The sequence below is a fragment of the Equus asinus genome, chromosome 5 (assembly GCF_041296235.1).
Source record: "Equus asinus isolate D_3611 breed Donkey chromosome 5, EquAss-T2T_v2, whole genome shotgun sequence".
NCBI classification, from domain to species: domain Eukaryota; kingdom Metazoa; phylum Chordata; class Mammalia; order Perissodactyla; family Equidae; genus Equus; species Equus asinus.
The window spans coordinates 25013146-25033923 of record NC_091794.1 but is presented as its reverse complement, the minus strand read 5'-3'; the positions used below and the strand labels follow the sequence as shown (position 1 = coordinate 25033923).

The following is a 20778-nucleotide window of genomic DNA, read 5'->3' as shown; positions in this document are numbered from 1 at the left end:
GAGGTACTTCAGGAAGATATGGATGAAAGGGGATAGAAATGCTATTTTAGAACAAACAACAATATGAATGACTGTAGGGAATAACCAGGAAAAAAGACTAGCCCCTAGGAAGCCTCTGAGTGGAAGGCAGTCGCCTCTAAATTCTGTGCCCGTAGAGAAGGAGACCAGATCAGAGGTCGGTGAGTGAGAGACCAGGGGCACCTGCAGGGGTCAATCAGATGGCTGGAAACTCCGAAATCCAACGATGGTTAAGAGGACTTTAAAGCCACATACAAATAATCACTTTAAACAAGGTAGGATTGTTGAGTTGAATCCAAAATGTTTTGTTCTGCTCTAATGATTTAATAAAAGATGCATGGAGAAATTGCTAGACTCTTATCAAATTATATCTTAGGAGAGAAGTGTCTAACATTTTATGAGAAAGTCAAATTACTTTGTTCTAGATGAAGATCAGAAGGAGATGGAGAATGAGAATTAGGACTGGTGGGTTTCAACTGGAGGAGTGGGGAGGGGACAATAGGAGAAGAGAGGGGAGCAAGTATCTGGATGTCAGCACTAAGAGGAGTTTTCTAACCATTCGAATTGCACTATAAGGCAACAGCCTTCGTCCACAAGTAATCAGTCCCTGCGAGTGCTCAAGTGATGCTTGGCTCACCACCTGTCAGAGACATTTTAGAAGGGGTTCCCTACATTAGTGGAGAGAGTGAATCAGAAGACCTTTAAGACGCTTTTTCAGGGCCAGCCCCGTGGCTGAGTGGTTAAGTTCACACACTCCACTTCGGCGGCCCGGGGTTTTGCCAGTTCGAATCCTGGGCGCAAACATGGCACCGCTCATCAAGCCATGCTGAGGTGGCATCCACACGCCACAACTAGAAGGACAACTACAAATACACAACTATGTACCAGGGGGCTTTGGGAGAAAAAGGAAAAATAAAATCTTAAAAAAAAAAAAAAAAAAGATGCTTTTCAATTCTAGGATTCCAAGAGCCCATAGAAGCCAAGGTTCTGAAGGGAAATGAAATCTAATCAAGGACCACTTAATTCAATTATAAAAAGAAAGTTTTACTTCTAACTTTTTAGAATTCTGAAAAATGGCTAGGAGCTCCTTTTAGAATCACTACCAATATATCTCCATCTATCTTAATAAAAATGCACTTTTCTTCATGAAGTATCGGCACTCAATCACATTTCTCACTCACATGCATTATTTTTTGGTTTCAATTATTCTTATCCAACAGTATTGTGATTTTTAAAAACAACCTTATCACTATTTTTCACTGCAAACATACCATATTCAGCTATGTTATTTTTTTCTTAAAGATTGGCCCTGAGCTAACACCTGTAGCCAATCTTCCTCTTTTTTTTTTCTTCTCCCCAAAGCCCCCCAGAACATAGTTGTATATTCTAGTTGTAGGTCCTTCTAGTTCTGCTGTGAGGGACACCACTTCAGCATGGCTTGATGAGCGGTGCCAGGTCTGCACCCAGGGTCCGAACCAGTGAAACCCTGGGCCACCAAAGTGGAGCACGTGAACTTAACCACTCGGCCACGGGGCCAGCCCCTCAGCTATGTTATTCTTAAATAAAATTTTGTGGGCTAGCTCGGAAACCTATCCTCATTCATCACACTTCCATGTACGATTTTGTTCCATGGGGAAGTGAGTTCTGAATTTCAAGTGGCTACATCACAGCTGGTCAGTTTCAGATGTGGTGGTGTGCAAATGGAGTCAGAGTATGGGTCAGCAAGCTGTGGTTTTTTGGGTTGTTTTGGTGAGGAAGATTTGCCCTGAGCTAACATCTTAACATCTGCGCCAATCTTCCTCCACTTTGCATGTGGGATGCCTCCACAGCATGGCTGATGAGTGGAGTAGGTCCGCACCCTGGATCCGAACCTACGAACCCTGGGCCACCAAAGTGGTGTGTGCAGAACTTTAACCACTCAGCGACGGGGCCAGACCAGCAAGCTCTAGTTTTAATGTGTTACTTCATACCTGAAAGGAAATGTTTGGGAAATATTCATCCTCCAATTATTTTTTCAGCTTCCCATGGTAAAGCCCTGTGTTAGGCATTATGGAGTAAACTAAAAACCTGAGAGAAGTTGCTCCAAATGCAGAATTATACTGAAAACCAAGAAAGAGAGTGCTTTTTGGTGGATTCTCCAGGGTCAGTAGGCAGGAGGAGCTTTTAAGTCTGGTTTTGATAGCAGAGGGGATAGGAAAGGAGCATTTCGGCTCCTGGCAGCAGAAAGTGCAGGGAGCTCCCATCCTGCAGAAAATCTGTTGGACGAGCTGCACCAGCTCCAGGGGTTGGCTGGCCCCTATCAGAACTGGACCCAGTTCAGCCTGCTATCCAGGGTGCTGCTCTGTTGCGGTGCTCCAGCCGGGGACACCAGGATCTTTCTAGTGGGCAGAGCACCCACAGGACAAGATCTGTCTGGTTGATGCTACTACCCCAGGGAAGGGAGCACATGAGGCCCGGGGTGAGAGGGAGAGGGAGAGCGAGAGCAGTATGTATGGCTGTCTGAATGGGGCTCATGCTCTCTAAATCCTCGTCCAGCCAGACTGTTAAATAAAGGGGCGCCGAGTCAGACGGAAGGATGATAAACTAAAGTACCCATCTCAAATGCTTTCAGACTCGGGAGATGGTAGAGCACGGTGGTAAAGAGTGAGACCCTGGGAAATGGACAGACTTGGGTTCAAATTTAGGTCTGCCCCTTGCAAGCTATATGGCTTTGGGCAAGTTACCTAATCTTTCTAAGACTCAGTTATTAGTATTAAAGCATTAACCCAGAATCTGGCCCAAAGTAAGGCTCAGTAAGTGTCAGGTATTTTTGAATTGACCACAGATTTAATATAAGTCAACAGTATTACAGACTTGTTCAGCATCTTCAGGCTGTTGGTGGTATATGCCTCCAGAGCCTGTTTTCTCCACTGTTCTGGACCTCCACACCTTGTGCAGCCTGGGGAAGCGGTTCCCGGGCCAGCTAGGCAATAACAGCAGAACTCATCAGGAGACCCTGTGGGAGAGGACTCCTTGTGAACAAGCTAGGTCCACCATGGGCCACTGCCCCTCTCCTCCAGGACGTCTGCTTGTAGGGCTCACCCGGCCCTGGGCTAGGCTTGGGAAGCAAGAGGCATTTCCTTATAGCTCCTCCAGGCACTTGGCTAGAGCCGGGGAAGAAACTGTCCAGGAAAAGAAAAGGAACACGGATGTTCTATAGTGGTGGGTGGAGAAGAACCTAGACCTGTTTTTGGAGCCTGGGGCAGAAGTACCCAGGACCAATGCCTTTTTTTTTTTTAACCATTATAATCATCTTTAAGTATACAGTACAGTGGAATTAAGCATTCACATTGTTGTGCAACCATCACCACCATTCATCTCCAGAACTTTTTTCATCTTGCAAAACTGAAACTCTATATCCATTGAATACTAACTCCCCATTCTCCCCTCTCCCCCGGCCCCTGACAACCACTATTCTACTTTCTGTCTCCATGAATTTGACTACTCTAGGTACCTCATATAAGTAGAATCATAGGGTATTTGTCCATTTGTGACTGGCTTATTTCACCTAACATAATGTCTTCAAAGTTCATCCATGTTGTAGCATGTCAGATTTTCCTTCTCTTTTAAGGCTGAATAATATTCCATTGTATACATATTACCGCATTTTATTTTTCCATTCATCCACTGATGGACACTTGGGTTGCTTCCACCTTTTGACTATTGTGAATAATGCTGCTTATGAACATGGATGTACTAATACCTCTTCGAGTACTTGCTTTCAATTCCTTTGGGTATATACCTAGAAGAGGAATTGCTGGATCATGTGGCAATTCTATGTTTAATTTTTTGAGGAACCTCATACTGTTTTCCGTATCAGTTCACCATTTTACCTTCCCACCAGCAGTGCAGAACAGTTCCAGTTTCTCCACATCCTTACCAATACCTGTTATTTTCTGTGTTTTTTTTAAAAAAAAATCATAGCCATCCTAATGGGTGTGAGATGGTATTTCATTGTATTGATTTGCATTTCCCGAACGATTAGTGATGTGGCCCATCTTTTTATATGCTTATTGGCCATTTGTATATCTTCTTTGGAGAAATGTCTATCAAGTCCTTTGCCCACTTTTAAATCAAATTTTTTTTTGTTGTGCAGTTGTAGGAGTCCTTTATATAACCTGCATACTAACCCGTTCCAATGCATCTTTAAGAATCTCCTAAGTCTGATACTGGGGGATGCTAAACCCAAAAAGCAGTGGCTCTCAACCCTCACGAGCATCAGAATTACCAAGGAACTTAAAAAATACTGATGCCCAGGCCCTTGGTAGCTCTGAATTAATTGGTCTGGGATGGGATGTGAGGCATTAGTATTTTCCAAAGTCTCCAGGTGGTTCTAAGATGTGTCCAGAATAAAAAACCACTGCTATCCAGTCTTTGTCCCTAGGGAGGCGCTGCCCTCCACCACTTACTGCTGAGAAAGTGTGAGTGGACTGGGGAGAGGAATGACTGGGTGCCACAGGGCCCAACCTTTGTGAGAAGCCCTCTGATGCCAGGGTGGCAGGAAAGTAATAGGAAAGGCAGCCCCCGCCCCCCAACTTTGTCACACAGCCCCACCATCAGTCCTGTGCAGACATATCAGGAGGAAACAACCCGCCACTGTCTCCGGAGAAGGCACAAGAGGGAAAGATGGGCGTGGAGCCAGGAAGCCCAGTGGGCAGAGTGTGTAGTGCAGAGCACTGAGAGAGGAGGAGGGTGCCCTGGTTCCACTCCAGCTCTGCCGCCAACTCTCCCTCTGGCTTCGGGAAAGTCACCTCGCTTTCCTGTGCCCGAGAGTGTCCCTCGAAGAGAGGAAACTGGGCTCCTGCCGTGGTTCTCAATGCTAGCTGTGCCTTGGATTCACCTGAGGAGCACTTAAAACACAGTGGCCCTCAGGCCCTACCCTGGAGACTCTGATTCCAGTTGTCGTAGGTGGGGGCTGAGTGTTGTCATTTGGTAAAGCTTCCAGATGACTCTATGCAGTTAGGGTTGAGAACCTGGGCCAATGGTTCTTCAAGTTCCCTCCTTGGTGCTGACATTCCGCAGTTCTGCCTCCATCTCTGGGGGTGACAGTTGTGCCCTGAGTGCTCATGTGGCACTAAGCACACACCATACAGACACTTCCCTGCCTCTCACGGCCGCAGGAGCACTGACTTGATGCTCTTTGCAAAGGTTAGGAGGAGCAGCTACCTTCTAAGAATAGAAAACGAAATGGATTCTGACCTCCAATGACACCGTATGAGGCCACCCTGTCCTATTCCACGACCCCCAGAGGAGGGTTTCGTTCTCGATCTAGTTGTGCATAACTTATAAGGTGGCACGTCCGTGGGAGATAAACCACTGGTGAATGAAGAAAAGACCAGGTGGCCAGCGGGTAGCTAGTTGGAAAGGGAGAAGGAACAGTTTATTGAGTTTTTGCTAAGAGGCCAACACTCTGGGCAGGCCCTGGAGAGAGGGAGGGGGTTTTCCAAGCTGGGGATATATGGAAGTGCACATACTCTCCGATGAGGCCTTGTTAGGGCCCCAAAGGATGCTCCATGAAGAATAGTGACTTAGGTCCCCATTGCCAGGAGTCGGGCACCTACATATGCTGAGACCATACAGGTGAGAGGGTGGTGAGAGCTCATAGGTTGCCATTTGAAGGCCCAGCCTAACTGGTCTACGCTTGGAGAGAGGGGAACCAGTCTGCAAAAGAAAAGAGCCAAGGAAATGGGTGATAGGCATTGGTGAGGTGGCGCCTTTAAGAAGCCATGCCGGCTGGCAGAGTTAACTAGAAAGTTCTGTGACAGCCTCCTTCCCTGCTTTCTCTCTTGTCTCTGTTTTGCATCCCTCAGCTCCCATTGTCAGTTAGTTCTCCACTAACCCCCTCCCTCTTGAGTTTTCACCCTGAATGCTTCACCTCCTGCTCAGGATCACAGATCACTCGACTGCTCTCTGCTTCTCCACCTTGGGTTTGCTCCCTCCTGCCAAGCTGCACAAGTGGGGGCCCCAGCTTGGCCAGGGGCAGGGAGGGGATGCGCATCTTACCCCGCCACAGGCCAGGGAGGCTGGGATTATGTCAAGAAGTCTCAGGTCTTCTCTCGAAGCTGAGTCCTTCCTAATGGAGCGAACCACAGCGGGACATCTTTGACAAATTCCCCTTTCCCGCAAATGAATTGCTGTCCTAGGTTTTGTCTCTGGATGGGGTCTCCAGACTGGACTTGTGGGAGTTTGTATTATTCTGCTGAATAATCTATGATAAACGATGTAATAATTATAACAACCAAATGTATTGAGTGCAGGGAACCGTCCTGGTTGTTTTGTCTGTATGATCTCATTTCACCCTCATAATTCTAACCTTTTGTGCTCCGGTTTCCCCCTTGGTTAGACTTCAAACAACCACGTTCCTGAGTTTCTCTAGTGGCTGCTTCAAAGGACTGAGGAGCTGCACTGGCAATTTCAAATTCCACACAACTTTCTGACACAATTCTTCCTTGGTCCTCAGAGGAAAAGGGGGAATAAGCGGGTGATGACTAAGCTGGGGGAGAGGAGCACAGGTGTGTGTGTCGGGGGGAGGAGAATCAGGTTTTAGTTTGTATTATTCTCCTGGTAGAAAAAACCCAGGAGGGGCCGGCTCCGTGGTGGAGTGGTTAAGTTTGCGCGCTCCGCTGTGGTGGCCCAGGGTTCGGATCCTGGGCACGGACACGGCACTGCTCGTCAGGCCACACTGAGGCGGCGTCCCACATCCCACAACTAGAAAGATATGCAACTAAGATATGCAACTGTGTACAGGGCGGGTTTGGGGAGATAAAGCAGAAAAAAAAAAGATTGGCAACAGTTGTTAGCCCAGGTGCCAATCCTTAAAAAAAAAAAAAGGAAGATTGGCAACAGTTGTTAGCTCAGGTGCCAATCTTTAAAAAAAAGGAAAAAACCCAGGGGGCCGATGGAAGTCGGGCAGCACCAAAAATGCAACCTGCTATCGCCATCTGGTGGAGGAAAGAGGAAGCCAGGCTTTGGAGAGAGAACAAGTTGCAATTCCAGAAACGGGAACATTTCAAACATGCACCCCGTAGTATCTGCTAGGAAGCCTGCAACAGGTGTCCGTGGTGACCCTCGGTCCTGCCTCCCAACAGAACCAGGTCCCAACAGAACCAGGTACCTAGTGCAGGTCTGCATAGCAGGTGCCCTGATGCAGGTTATCTGACTAGTTACAGAAACAAGCTCAGAACTAAGTTGCTCTCTGGGCCTCAGTTTCCTCAACGTAAAATGAGTGACTTCAAGGCCCTGCCAGCTTGAATTTTGAAGTCAGTGGTTGTCATACTTGCGTGTGCATTGGAGTCCCCTGGAGGTCTTGTTAAACACAGATCACCGGGCCCCACCCTGGGCATCTCTGACCCAGCAGGTCTAGGGTGGGGTCTGAGAATTTGCATTTCTAACAGGTTCCCAGGGGATGCTGATACTGCCAACACAGAGATACTGCCCCCCTACTCTGGATACTCACTGTTCTAAGTAGTTCAGTCTCCCTGGTGTGAGAAAAAGTGAATAAAGAAGCAGAAAGCTTATATAAAACAATACAGAGCTTATATAAAATAGAAGCCAAGGCTCGAATAACTTATCCATCAAAGGCACATAAATGAGTGTCTCGGACCCTGGCAGGGCTGAGGGGAGAGTCAAACCCGACTGTCCCTGGGTTTGCTTGGTGCCTCTGTGTCAGCATGAGCAAGGCTGGGGGTTTGGGGTTAGGGGGCCTGCAGTAGCTGTGGAGGGGAGAGTGGTTAGTGGAGAAAGGAGTCTAGGCTATGGCCATAGGTAGATGAGGACTTTTTAGAATGAAGGGTGACACAATGGGAGAGCTGGAAGAGATCTTAGAGGTCATCTAATTCAACCTTCATTTTTAAGGTGAAACTGACTCAGAAAAGTTAAATGACTTTGCCAAAGTCACACGGGTATTTGGTAGCCCTTTCTCTTCATATTCCCAACCCAATTTCTTCACAAGCAGATCCCAGAGAAATCCCACAAGGCCAAAACGGGTTCATGAGAGAGGTTAGTTCCACAACGGTCTTCAGTTAGAGTAGGCCAGCATCCCCAGCCGCCTTCGGGTCCACATCCCCTCCCCCTCCATTCTCCCTACCTTTCACCAAGGGGAAGAAGCAGTCCATCTCCACGCTGCTTCGGGAATGGGAGATGCACAGGGCACTGCTGGGGACCAGGCCCTCCTGAGGGGGGCTCCGTTCCGTGGTGCGCACCAGACACCAGCCCGGCCGCTCGCTCGGCCGCTCCAGCAGCTCCACCGTCTGTCCCACCTGGATGGTCAGCTCGCTGCTGTGGCCTGCGTTGAAGTCCTGGAGGACCACGGTCAACTCACATCCGCCAGAGAGCTTGGAGGTGATGGGGAGTGTGGGGTAAAATGTGAGGGCATGGGGGAAGGAGATGGGCGGGTGAGAGAGGAAGGGGAGAAAGGACGTGTGGGAGCAGAGGAGGAAGACAATGAAGAAAAAAAGGAAAAGATGGGATTCAAAGTGGAAAGAAGGCAGAAGTGGGAATGGAAAAGGGAGTTGGGAACAGGAGAGAAAAACAAGAAAAAAAAGTAATTAAGAGTGCCGTCGAATCACTGAGCCATCCCAGCTGCGGCCACAGTCTGGAGCCCGCCCAGAACCAGGGCTTTGATTCCAATTCCTTCTTGTTTGGGTGGAGTTCTTGTCATTATTCCTTTGCCAAGCTTCCAGCTTACTGTGCCTTTAACCCTCTTCCCCAGTGTGCCCCTTTACTCCTTCTAAGGGCTCTACCCTGTGCCCCATATCTGCCCCGACGACTACCCCTCAGACTCTTACCAGGCATCATTTCTAACTCACTCTCACATGATTTAGTTGATGTTTGGGAAGAATGGAAGAGCTGATCTCCCTTCTTTCTAACCCCTGTGAGCTCCCCATCCCCACCCCTCACTGGAGCCATTAGCTAAAGAAGAACGAGGCTTCAACACAAGAGCAGAAGCAACTATTTATCTGGAAGGGGAGCAGAATTCTTTCACTGTAGCTCAGCTATTAGAGGCCGGGGGAAAGAATGGGAAGGGAAGAAAGGGGTCACATCCTACTTAGGAACTGTCCTTAGTGCTCCATCCTGCCCTACCTCCAGGCCTGGCCCTTCCCACCGCACGAATCTGGGGCAGAATCAATAAAACTGGGTAGAGAGACCTGGAGATACGACAGCCTCTACTAGTTGAACACTGAGACTTTCAATTTCCCCATGAGAAACCTTTACTCATTAATTTGTCTCCTAGAGGTAAGCACAAAGCCTTCTTCTTGGAAGAGCAGCTGCACTTAGGGGCTGAGGGAGAGGGAGGGAAGGGCAGGAAGCGGAGGCCCAGAGGCCCAGCTCGGCAGTCTGTTCTCTAAGGTTCAGCCCAAACAGCCATTTGGGGAGAAAGGCCCTGTACCACCTCCGGGGTACTTGACTTCAGTCTGCACATCTCTGACTTAAGCCTTCAGGGCCTGCCTTATCTGCACCAACAGCCATATGAACGCATAGTCCAAATATGTTGTGCAGCTATTTCACACATGTCCTGGGAAGCTTCTGCTGAATGGCAAACACTGGGGCATCATCGTAGGTCAGGAATCAACAGTTCCACCAGGACAAAGAGCTCACTGTGCAGGACTGTGAGAGTTCTCTATTAATGGAAGTTGACTGTCACAGTGGGCTTAAAAAGGTTAGCATGATGCATGAGACTGACGGTTGCAACATGCATCACCACCAACCAGAGCAGGGAGCCCATTGTAAACACACTCCCGTGGATGGGCACCATAGTGCCGTCGGGAGTAGAGCAGGACGAGGAATCTGTAGGTCAGAAGGTCAGAAAGAAAACCATGCTTGTTGGCTCACTTTCTCCATTTAACTTTGCTGGTCCTATTAAACACACAGGCCCCACTCTCCCGCTCTCCTAGTGCTATCTTCTCTAAAGTCTCATTTAGAGGAGGATGTTGTAGGACGGTAACGCCTCACGTCTGTAGAGTGCGTGCACAGTGTGCAAAGTACCTTCGCATGAATCCTCACAATAACCAGGTGATATTAGCATCTCCATCTCATACATCAAGAAACTGAAGCTCAGAAATGTCAAGATCTGTGGTTGGAGCACTGAGTCTGCATGAAGATCACCTAACGAACTTATTAAAAATGCAGATGCTCTTGCTGGTCCCTCTCTTGCCCGAGCCTCCAATCACACGAGGCTCAAGTTAGGGCTCAGGAATGCATTTTTTTTTTTGTAAGATTGGCACCTGGGCTAACAATTGTTGCCAATCTTCCCTTTTTTTTTTCCCCCAAAGATTGGCACCTGGGCTAACAACTGTTGCCAATCTTTTTTTTTTTTCTGCTTTATCTCCCCAAATCCCCCCTGTACACAGTTGTATATCTTAGTTGCAGGTCCTTCTGGTTGTGGGATGTAGGATGCTGCCTCAATGTGGCCTGACGAGTGGTGCCATGTCCGCGCCCAGGATCCGAACCCTGGGCCGCCACAGCAGAGCGCACAAACTTAACCACTCGGCCACGGAGCCAGGCCCAGGAATGCATATTTTTAGCAAGGACCCCCAACTCATGATTCTGAAAAGGGGTTTCCTGGGATACTGGCTGATAAACACTGGCTAGACGGTTTCCCACGGTCACCCAGCTGGACTCGAACTCAAACCTTGACTACAAATCTCAGGCTCCTTAAACTACACAGCAGGGCAAGTTAGATCAATATTTTTAGGTGTGTTTATGGTTGGAGAGGGTGGAGGCAGGTGGAGGGAAGAAGACATCAGTGACCTGAGCTACTGGTCCTCTCAGAGTTTGCTTGGCCTACATCAGGTCGCTTAAACTTTTTGGATTGCAATCCTTTGTAAGAAATACATTTTATATCTTGACCAGTCTACACCACATAGGAATAGATGTATCACTAAAACGTTAGCTTCATTCTGATATTCTGTTTCATTTTTTGTCTCAATTGCTGGTGGCATCCCACGAAATTGATTCCACTCTCCACTAATGGAATATTTGTAGAATGCTGGCCTAGATGGCCACAAAAGTTTCCTCTAACTCTGAGAATCCCTATCACTGAGCTTGCACACTTCAGTGGAGTTGCTCCTCTGTGCCAACGTGAGGTATGCAGGGTTATTTCCTGGGGGTCAAGTGTGCACGTGGCCTGAGATGTAACTTGCAGCCCTTTTGCAGACGGTTGAGGCAGAGTAGAGGGGGCCTGAGGCTATGGTTGCAAACAGCCCAGCATGTCATCCAGATACAAGGCCCACTGCCCCCAGGGCAAGTTACAGACAGACCCACTGGCGAGTGTGTGTGTTGTGGGGTGGCTGGGGGAGTTGGGGGAGGATAAAGAGCCAAGCTGTGTGCTTCTACAATTTGAAGACCCAGTTCCTGGAGAGAAGCCTGGAAACACCACTAGATGGTGGGGTTTGCCTCCTGTAGGCTGCCCACTTCACATAGACAGAGGAGAAAGTGGAAGGAAGATGACTAACAGGCAATGTCTCTTGTGCTCAAGCTTTAGATCCAGCCAAAACCCATTATGGTTCAAACACAGGATGAATGTCCTGGTTCACATCACCTCAATGGCTTGGTCTAAAAGATTGATTACACCAGGTCCCCATCCCAAGGCATGAAGGTAATTCCAAAGAGTGGCAGCCCAGGGGGTTAGGGGAAATGGATGAGTCACTGGTCAAGCAGGCTGCCCCTGAAACCATCCCTCCTCATCCTCTCCCCACAGCAACAGGGAAGCCTCAGGGAGCCCAGGTGACTCGGGGTTCACACTTGAGAAACACTGCTTCAGAGAACCCACGACTGGAATCAGTACTGGAAAGTTCTAAGAGCTCCTGCCAGTAGGGCAGGGGTCAAGGGCAGAGGGGCCAAAAGACCTTTGAGGACTCTTGGCACTCTTAAAAGGCTTTTACTTGCAATCCTTAAAACAACTCATTCATGCTTGGTGCTTAAGCCTTCTCCTGGACTGTGATGAGTCATACCACCTACTGAACGTTAATTACACAGAGTGTGCCTCTCATCAACCAATAAAAACCAAATTCCCTCACAAATACTAAATTATCAGTTTCTTAGAAATGTGCACGTGTGTTTGTCCTTCCTGCCCAGCCCTGGCGTGTGTCAGCAGATCTCCTCTCACAGAGCCCAGGACCATTATTTTTGTTTCTTCCTCTTTCCATTTTGAGAGGACCCGTGAGCACGTCCCCACTCTGGCTGTTGCTTTCCCTTTGCGGAACTCCAGTCCTTTCCAGCGGCACATTCTGGAAGTTCCCATTTCTCTCCCTGAGCTAAATCTCTGGTCCCAGGAATCTGAACAGGGTTATCCAACAGCTTGTTGTAGAAAATGCTGCAAACAATCTCTCTGCTTTCACCTAATTCTTTTCTTCTCCACAGCCTTTTAAGAGCTGTTTTAACGTCCTCGTTTGCCAATCTTTAGATTTTTATCTTAAATTTCTTGGCACATTCATTTTCTAATTTTCCCTTTTAGGCCTGCAGATCATTCTTCACATTTGGCCTCACTTTTTTTTGTTTTTTAAAGATTGGCACCTGAGCTAACAACTGTTGCCAATCTTTTTTTTTTTTTCCTGCTTTTTTCTCCCCAAATCCCCCCAGTACATAGTTGTATATATATTTTAGTTGTGGGTCCTTCTAGTTGTGGCATGTGGGATGCCGCCTCAGCATGGCCTGATGAGCGGCGCCATGTCTGCACCCAGGATCCGAACCAGCGAAACCCTGGGCTGCCAAAGTGGAGCGCGCGACCTTGACCACTCGGCCACGGGACTGGTCCCCAGCCTCACTTTTAATTTTCCTTGTCAGAGATGACTCCTTTATGTTTTCTTAATTCTTCTTCTTCTGGCAGAGCCTTCTTTCTCAAAAATCTCCCTGCACGGGCTCATGCAACACACAGCTTGTCTCGTAGTTGTTCCCCCATCTGACTCACTGACCACTGAGACATGGACGTGGAGCTGGAACCATTGCCCTTTAGTCCTCCTTGCCTCCCTACTGGGCTTGTCATTTGGCCACTTGATCCCTCCCTGGGGAGAGCCATTCACAGCTGAGGCAGGACAGAGGATGCTGTCTCAACTCTCTCTCTCAAGGTCTATATCTCCCACATACTGACTTACTTTACAGATGACTTTATTTTAAATTGTCAGTTCCTTGAGCATCTGCTTCCTCCGGAGTATGCCAAGCCTTCCCCCTAACCAGCCTCTATCAGTTCAAACCTACCCCAGGTTCTGAGACCAAACTTATTCCTACTAGGGAAATGTTGGGAGCCCTGAGTTGGGAGCACAGACCCTCAGCATGAAGTCAGGTGTGTCTGGGTCTCCTCCGACCTTGTTTCCCAGTTTCTGTAATCTTCTCTTATCTTACTCCCTTCACCATATCTCCCCCGTCAGCAGCAGGTCCCAGTCTGGCTTTTCCTGCTGAGTCTGACTTGGTCCTGTCCTGGGAGCGTCTCATTTTCTTGGTCTAGCTCCCTAGGACTCTGCCCAGGATCTGCTAAACCTTTTTTTTTTTGAGGAAGATTAGCCCTGAGCTAACTACTGCCAGTCTTCCTCTTTTTGCTGAGGAAGCCTGGCCCTGAGCTAACATCCATGCCCATCTTCCTTTATTTTATATGTGGGATGCGTACCACAGCATGGTGTGCCAAGCGGTGCCATGTCCGCACCCGGGATCTGAACTGGCGAACCCCGGGCCGCCAAGAAGTGGAACACGCGAACTTAACCACTTAACCGCTGTGCTCTGAGCTAACATCTGCCACCAATCCTCCTCTTTTTGCTGAGGAAGATTGGCCCTGAGCTAACATCTGTGCCCATCTTCCTCTATTTTATATTTGGGACACCTACCACAGCATGGCTTGATAAGTGATGCATAGGTCTGTGCCCGGGATGTGAACCGGCAAACCTCGGGTGGCCGAAACAGAACTTGCGAACTTAATGGCTAGGCCACTGGGCCTCCCCGCCCCCCCCCCTTTTTTAATAAATTAATTTTCTTTATTATTATTTCATTGAGGTCATATTGGCTTATCTGCTAAACCTTTTTGATGCTAATTGCTCCCTGGATTTCCTCCCATTGCCTACTGCTGAGTCATCATTCAATTCTTTTCCTCGCTTCCCCAGTCTCTCTCCTTACTGGGTCCCAGCCTTTCCGGGTGGAGCCTGCTCCCCTGTTGCCCAGGCCCCAGGTGGACTTTGGCCTCCACACTCCCGATGCTTCCCCAGGGCAGAAGGAGCTCCTCACGTCCTCACTTTCCTCCTGCTCCTCAGGGACAGCGTGTTGCCTCCTCTCCTGCATATAACGCTACACGCACAGAGGAGACTTCATAACCATGCTCAGTTCTTACTCGTATTTGCCAGAAACTATTGCTTTCATTTAGGTCCAGTTTTGCTTGGTTACTATTTGGAGATTAACTGAACCTCCCTCTTGTATAAACAGTGTGAGCTAGATTATCCCTAAGAGCTTCCCCATGTGATGGAAAAAGAACACAGTTATTCCCTGCCGGTTTCCTAGTGACATCCAGATAGCTGGGACAGCATCCCACCCAGCATTCTACGGGGCCTACTGTTGTCACTTCTGGGCCTTGGCTTCTGCGTGCCTCTGCGCCTCCATGTTATCCTCCTAAGGCAGCACAGCCTAGTGGTTAAGGGCATGGACTCTGGAGCCTCCTCGGCTGTGTGACCAGGGGCAAGTTACTTAACTTTTGGTCTCAGTTTCCTCAACTGTAGAATGGGGGATAATAACAATACCTGCTTCGTAGGTTGCTATGAAGATTAAATAATACTTTTAAAGTACTTAGGACAGTGCCCCGAGCAGAGTTAGCTCTCTAAATGTTTGTTTAAAAATAAATTCTAGAGGGGCCGGCCCAGAAGCGTAGTGGTTGGGATCCTGTGCTCTGCTTTGGCTGCCTGGGGTTCATGGGTTCAGATCCCAGGCACAGACCTACAGACCACTCATCAAGCTGTGCTGTGGTGGTGACCCACATACAAAATAGAGGAAGATTGGCACAGATGTTAGTTCAGGGCCAACCTTCCTCAGCAAAAAAAGAGAAAGATTGGCAATAGATGTTAGCTCAGGGTCAATCTTCCTCACAAAAAAATAGATAAACTCTAGAGATATTAATTATTATTATATAACTTTGAGGGGAAAGTTAGGAGTAGAGAAGAAATGGAAAAAAGAAATCAATTTTGATAGTACATTGTCTGGGAACAGACTGTACCAGATGTATACAGCCATGTAAATTATTATGTAAATAAACTTTTTTTGTTTTTTTGAGGAAGATTAGCCCTGAGCTAATATCTGCCATCAATCCTCTTCTTTTTGCTGAGGAAGACTGGCCCTGAGCTAACATCTGTGCCCATCTTCCCCTACTTTATATGTGGGATGCCTGCCACAGCATGGCTTGATAAGCGGTGTGTAGGTCCACACCTGGGATCCAAACCCGTGAACCCCAGGCCGCCAAAGCAGAGTGCACAAACTTAACTGCTACGCCACTGGGCCAGCCCTTAAATGAATCCATTTTTTCCCCCTTTTTTATAATCTTAATGGAGTCTTGCCCTAACCCAGGCCAACTAGAAGAACTGGCCTGAAGGCTGTCCAGGGAAGGTGACTCAGTTGACTTTAAGGGTCCCCCAAATCAGCATATGCTTTTCTTGTTAAAAACAAGAGGGTGGTGGGAGCCCTGATCCCTTTATGGAAAATGAGATTCCCTCCTGCCTTTTCCTTCCGCACTGCTTTCCATGCACCATCCATCTGAAGGAGCGCCCCCTTCCCACCCGTCTGATAACTGCCCACAGTACTTGCCACCCGAGCCGAGCCTGCTGATAACTATGAACATCAGCTTCTGACACTGCTTCACCAAGTGCTTGGATCTGCTACTCCGACAGGCAGAGAAGCATGCTCAGCAGCGCCCATCAGACCTCCTCTTCCTCTCCTGGCTGCCAGCCTCTAACTCCCTCCATCTAATTCCCCCACAATGCTTAGCCAGTGTGAGGGTCAGGGTTCTCTGAATTCATGTCTACATATGAATGGCAACATAGGGGGCCTTAGAAAAACGTGAAGTCAGAGGGTGTCTATCTGGCATGGTTTAAAGGACACTGAGAAGGCCTGCCAACTCCATTCAAGACTGTCCTCCTCTCCCCAACACCCCCTGCACCTGCTGCTAGTGCCTGGAATCCCATCGTCAGAGATTAATTTCATTTCATTAGGTGACATCCCTCACCATGAAACGTCCCAAAGCAGAGTCTGCACATGACTCCTTTCCAGTTGCAAAAAGATGAGAAGCAGCACGTGGATGACATGTGGGTGCCATGCAGCTGTCCTTATAGGGCTTTAAGCATGCAGATGTTCACGACAGTATTTTTTTAATCAGAAAACTTAACAACCATGACATCAAAAAATCCCCTAAAACTAAAATACAAAAATCTAACATGAAGGGAATGGCTGAGCATTTACGATACATCCACTAAGTGAATGTTTAATCGTGCAGCCATTTGATATTTATAAAGCTTTATAATAGCTTACCTCAAATAAAGTAAAAAGGGAGAAAAAGGACAGGATGTAAAGTCACATATATAACTGTGAAGAACATTATTAACAACTTAATAACCCTATTCATAGGAAACTAACAGGAAGGAAATTCATCAAAATGTTAAGACTGGCTTTGTTGCATGGGAACTCTGGGTGAGGCCCCCTCCTTTCTGATTTCCAGTACTGCCCAGTACTTCTCACCTAAGAGTTATTTTATAATGAAAGTAACAATAACATCAACAATAGCCACCTGTAAGACAAGTCAACAGTGTAATGGGGAACAAATGCAAATATTCCAAGGAGGCATAATACTTTGAGGAAAAAAAAAAGTGGGTAGTGGATGGATGGATAGTTCCCAGTTCTGCTCCAGGACCACTATGTGAGCTTTGGGGAAGCTCCAAGCTGCTGGTAACACCTCAGTGTAACGGCTTCAAGATCCATTCTATAAACTTCTGTTCCCTGCACTCTTGTGAAACTCAGATGATCTCTCCAGAAACCAGGTCCCTTTACATGACTTAGTGCTCTGCTTTTATCCTGAATTGAATTTTGAAACAGAGGTATAAAGCAATGACTGGGCATTGGGCAATACTGTTGTGGAGCCCTGGGACATCTCCAATTTGTATGTTGGTAGCCCATCGAGCTGCCAGGTCCAATTAGTCTAAGGCTGAGGATTTGCTTTATCTTTGTTTGCTGGAGCTGGGGCTGCTGCTGACCACAACTGAAAGAGCTAATTGATTTAGTGTTTCCCATGTGCTGAAATGGAGGGCAGAACCCCAGAGAGGCAGAGAGTATGGTCTGCAGTCAGTGTGAGTCTCATGAATTGCATAGTAATTAAGAGTGGGAAGGATGCAGGAGTGGGAATCAGGAGGCCTTGGTGCTGGTACAGGTTTTTCCTGTGTGTGACATTTGGAAAGTCCCTTCCCCTCTCCATACCTGAAGTCCCTCATTGTTTTTTTTTTTTTCCTGAGGAAGACTTGCCCTAAGCTAACGTCCATCACCAATCTTCTTCTTTTTGCTTGAGGAAGATTTGCCCTGAGCTAACATCCATGGCCAATCTTCCTCTGTTCCTCTATTTTTCATATGTGAGTTGCCACCACAGCATGGCTGATGAGCAGTGTAGGCCTGTGCCCAGGATATGAACCCATGAAACTGGGCCGCTGAATGGAACACACTGAACTTAGCCACTATGCCACTAGGCTGGCCTCAATTTCCTCATTCTTCAGATGAGAAAATTGGACTTCTGGGTCCCTTCCAGTTTTGATATTCCAAGAGCAGAGCAGTTTCTATATTTACTTTCCAACCCACAACTCTATTTAATTTTCTTGAGCACTTATCATTAATGTGTTGTCTTGTTTATTTGTTAACTTATTGGTTGTCATATCACACATCAGAACGGAAGATCCAGGAAGGGATGTAAGACCCAGAAGCATTCTCTTTCTTGCTCATGGCCACAGCTCCCGAGTCTAGAGTGATGCCTGGCACACAGCAGGTGATCAATAAATACCTGAATGTGCGAGTGAATAAATTCTACAAGTTCTTGCCTGATATGTAACTGAGATGTCTAGCTATGACGCCTGAGAGGCCTCTCTGTCTCTCTCTGTCTCTCTCTCCCTCTCTCTCCCCCCTCCCTCTCTCCCCCTCCCCCCTCCCCCTCCCCCCTCCCCCTCTCCCCCTCTCCCCCTCTCCACCCCCCTCCATCTCTCTCTCTCTCTCTCTCTCTCTCTCTTTCTCTCTCTCTCTCTCTCTCTCTCTCTCTCTCTCTCTCTCTCTCGGCTGCCCATGTATTCCTGTTCCTGTCAGTGTCTTCGGGATCCCACGGTTTACGTTCTGAGCCCCTTTTCAAAAAAAACTTATCTCATTTAATCATTTGCCTATATCTCTACTGATTCCTAAACCTGAGAAAAATGACAAATGGGGGAGAAGTTATAAACCCACCAGAACAAAGAGAAACGCAGGTAATAGTAGATACGAGAAGTCAACATTTTTTTGAATAACAGAAAGCAGCTGTAGGAGTGTAAGTGTCTTGGTAGAATGGAGAAGATGAGGTGCAAGCTCCTGCCAGTCAGCTCTGCACGATCCTCAGGAGGGTTCGGGAAGTGGAGGCGCCAGGCAGCACTGAGGGAAGGAGGATGGGTGGGACTACAGAGGGAAGATGGGCTGTAAGTCTGTAAAGGGAGCAGACCCCTACATCCCCCTCTGTCTAATGCACACTTTCCTGAAAAACTGAATTCACTGAAGATCTACACACAGACTAGAGAGATGGCCACCATCCTTGTTCCTCTTGGCTCCCAGGATACTGGCAGCCAAATACAAACAGTTTAGGCAGATTTGAGGATCTTTCATTGGAGAAACCAAAAAGATGTTCAGAAACTCAAATACTGACATTTAGAGATCCTTCCCCAAAAGCAGATCCAGTGCCCTGCCAGATCGCCACCCAGTGAAACCTTCCAGTCAATAAGGTCCTCTCACTACACAAAATATCCAGTTGGCTGTCTTGGTGCCCCATTCATAAATTGAACATGATTCAGCCAAGGCTCACCAGACTTTTCAGAAAAGCCTTTCTGACAGAGACCAAACTAAGGAAACAATGAGGACCAGGAGCTCAGAGGAAACAAAATGCAGGCAGGACAAGAAAACTCCAGCAACACTATGTAATGCTCAGAGAGATAGGAGACGATACTGTATCCAAGAAAAAAGAACGAGCTGCCACAGGAAGGGGAAAAATTATAGAACAAGAAAGAGCTCTTAGAAATTAAAAATATGGTTCAAATGAAACACGTCATACATGGGTTGCAAGATACAGTCAAAGAAATTTTCCAGAGAGCAGAACAAGAACACTGAGAGAGGAAAATAAGAGAGAGAATATAAGAAAATTAGAGAATGATTCTAACAAGTTTTAGATAGAATGGAAAGGAATAAACTGTAAAGAGAAAACGCCAGGACTGAAGGGCACGAATTGCCAAATTGATAGAATGTTCCAAGGACTTGCTAGAATTAATTTTAAAAAGACCCACTCTAAAGCACGGCATCAGGGCACAAGGGCAGGAAAGAAGGCAGCTAAAAGCTTTCCGGGAGAGGGGAGGAAAAAAGTCAGGTGAAATGCAACAACTCAAGAATCATAATGACGGCAGATTTCAACAAAATTAGAACATAAAAGAAAGTGGAGTAATGCCTTCAAAATTCTGAGTGAGAATTGTTTCCAACCTAGAATTCTAAGTCTAGACAAACCATCAGTCAAGATGAGGGGTACGCTAAAGGCATTTCAGACATTCAAAGACTCAAAACTTTGCCTCAATAAGGATTCAGTAAGTATTAACTATTACGTTAGCATCTGTTGTCTTCTCAATTTTCCTCTTATATTCTCTTTAATTTTTTTGTTTCTGTTAACGTGATATGCCTTCGATATATACAAATTAAAACTGATCCCTTCAATCCCTTTAAAAAAATGAGTTTATAAGTAGACAGGTTTGAGAAATGCCTGATCGACAAAATGGTTTTCGATTTTAGCAAAACATTCATCCAAGACTTCTGTGATAACCTTTTAGCCCAAACGATGAAATGTGGGCTGAGATGACAGTACTGTTAGCTAGGTTCATGGCTTATTAGAGGTGATGAACTTGGGGGTTCATCTAATCCAATCGCCTTATTTTACAGATGAGGAAGACAAATCCCCGAAAGAGGAAGGGGCTTATTTAAGGGAGATAGTATCTGGAAGACGGTAGATAATAAATATTCATTGAATGAATGACTGCGTTAGTGAGTAAGGAAATGAGTTAAGTCAGAGATTATCCAACCCTCTCAACCCATAAGCGGAAAAATTGAGGACCCCCAAGACAGTTGGGAGCAGAGCTAAGACCAGACTCAGGTTTTCAAACTAGGTTTAGAACACTTTTCACTAAACTTTGCTAGGTTAATGACTGTATTCGTCTAAGAGAATATCACAAGACTCTGGGTCTACGCTTGCAACTGATGTATTAATAAATGGATTGTTATCAGTGTGGGAGGAGGATTTTCAACTCCATGCTTGACAAAGCTGCAAAGAAGACACAAAGCTGGGAGCGGCAGCTAAGATTACAGATCACAGGAAGCCAGGACCTTAATGAATATCTACTCTGACCTCCTCCTCAAGGCAGGGCCTTTTTAACATCCTCTAGCTCTCTGCTTTATGATGCTGTTCCCTCCGGGTGGAGAGCTGTGGTTTTAAGAACATTTTCTTTGTTTTTGTAA

General features: G+C 47.0%; 1 protein-coding gene across 30 annotated transcripts in view; it reads right to left on the bottom strand.

Annotated features, from left to right (window-relative positions):
* Positions 1-20778, bottom strand: part of KALRN (kalirin RhoGEF kinase) — a 637850-nt gene that overhangs the window by 128687 nt on the left and 488385 nt on the right. For all 30 annotated transcript variants that reach the window (XR_011503193.1, XM_044771435.2, XM_070508998.1 and 27 more), the window contains one exon: positions 8144-8390. Coding sequence is in view for 29 of the 30 variants with exons in the window: in XM_044771435.2 (XP_044627370.1) it covers positions 8144-8390 (247 nt within the window). In the remaining variant the exon portion in view is untranslated. The remainder of the gene's footprint in view (positions 1-8143; positions 8391-20778) is intronic.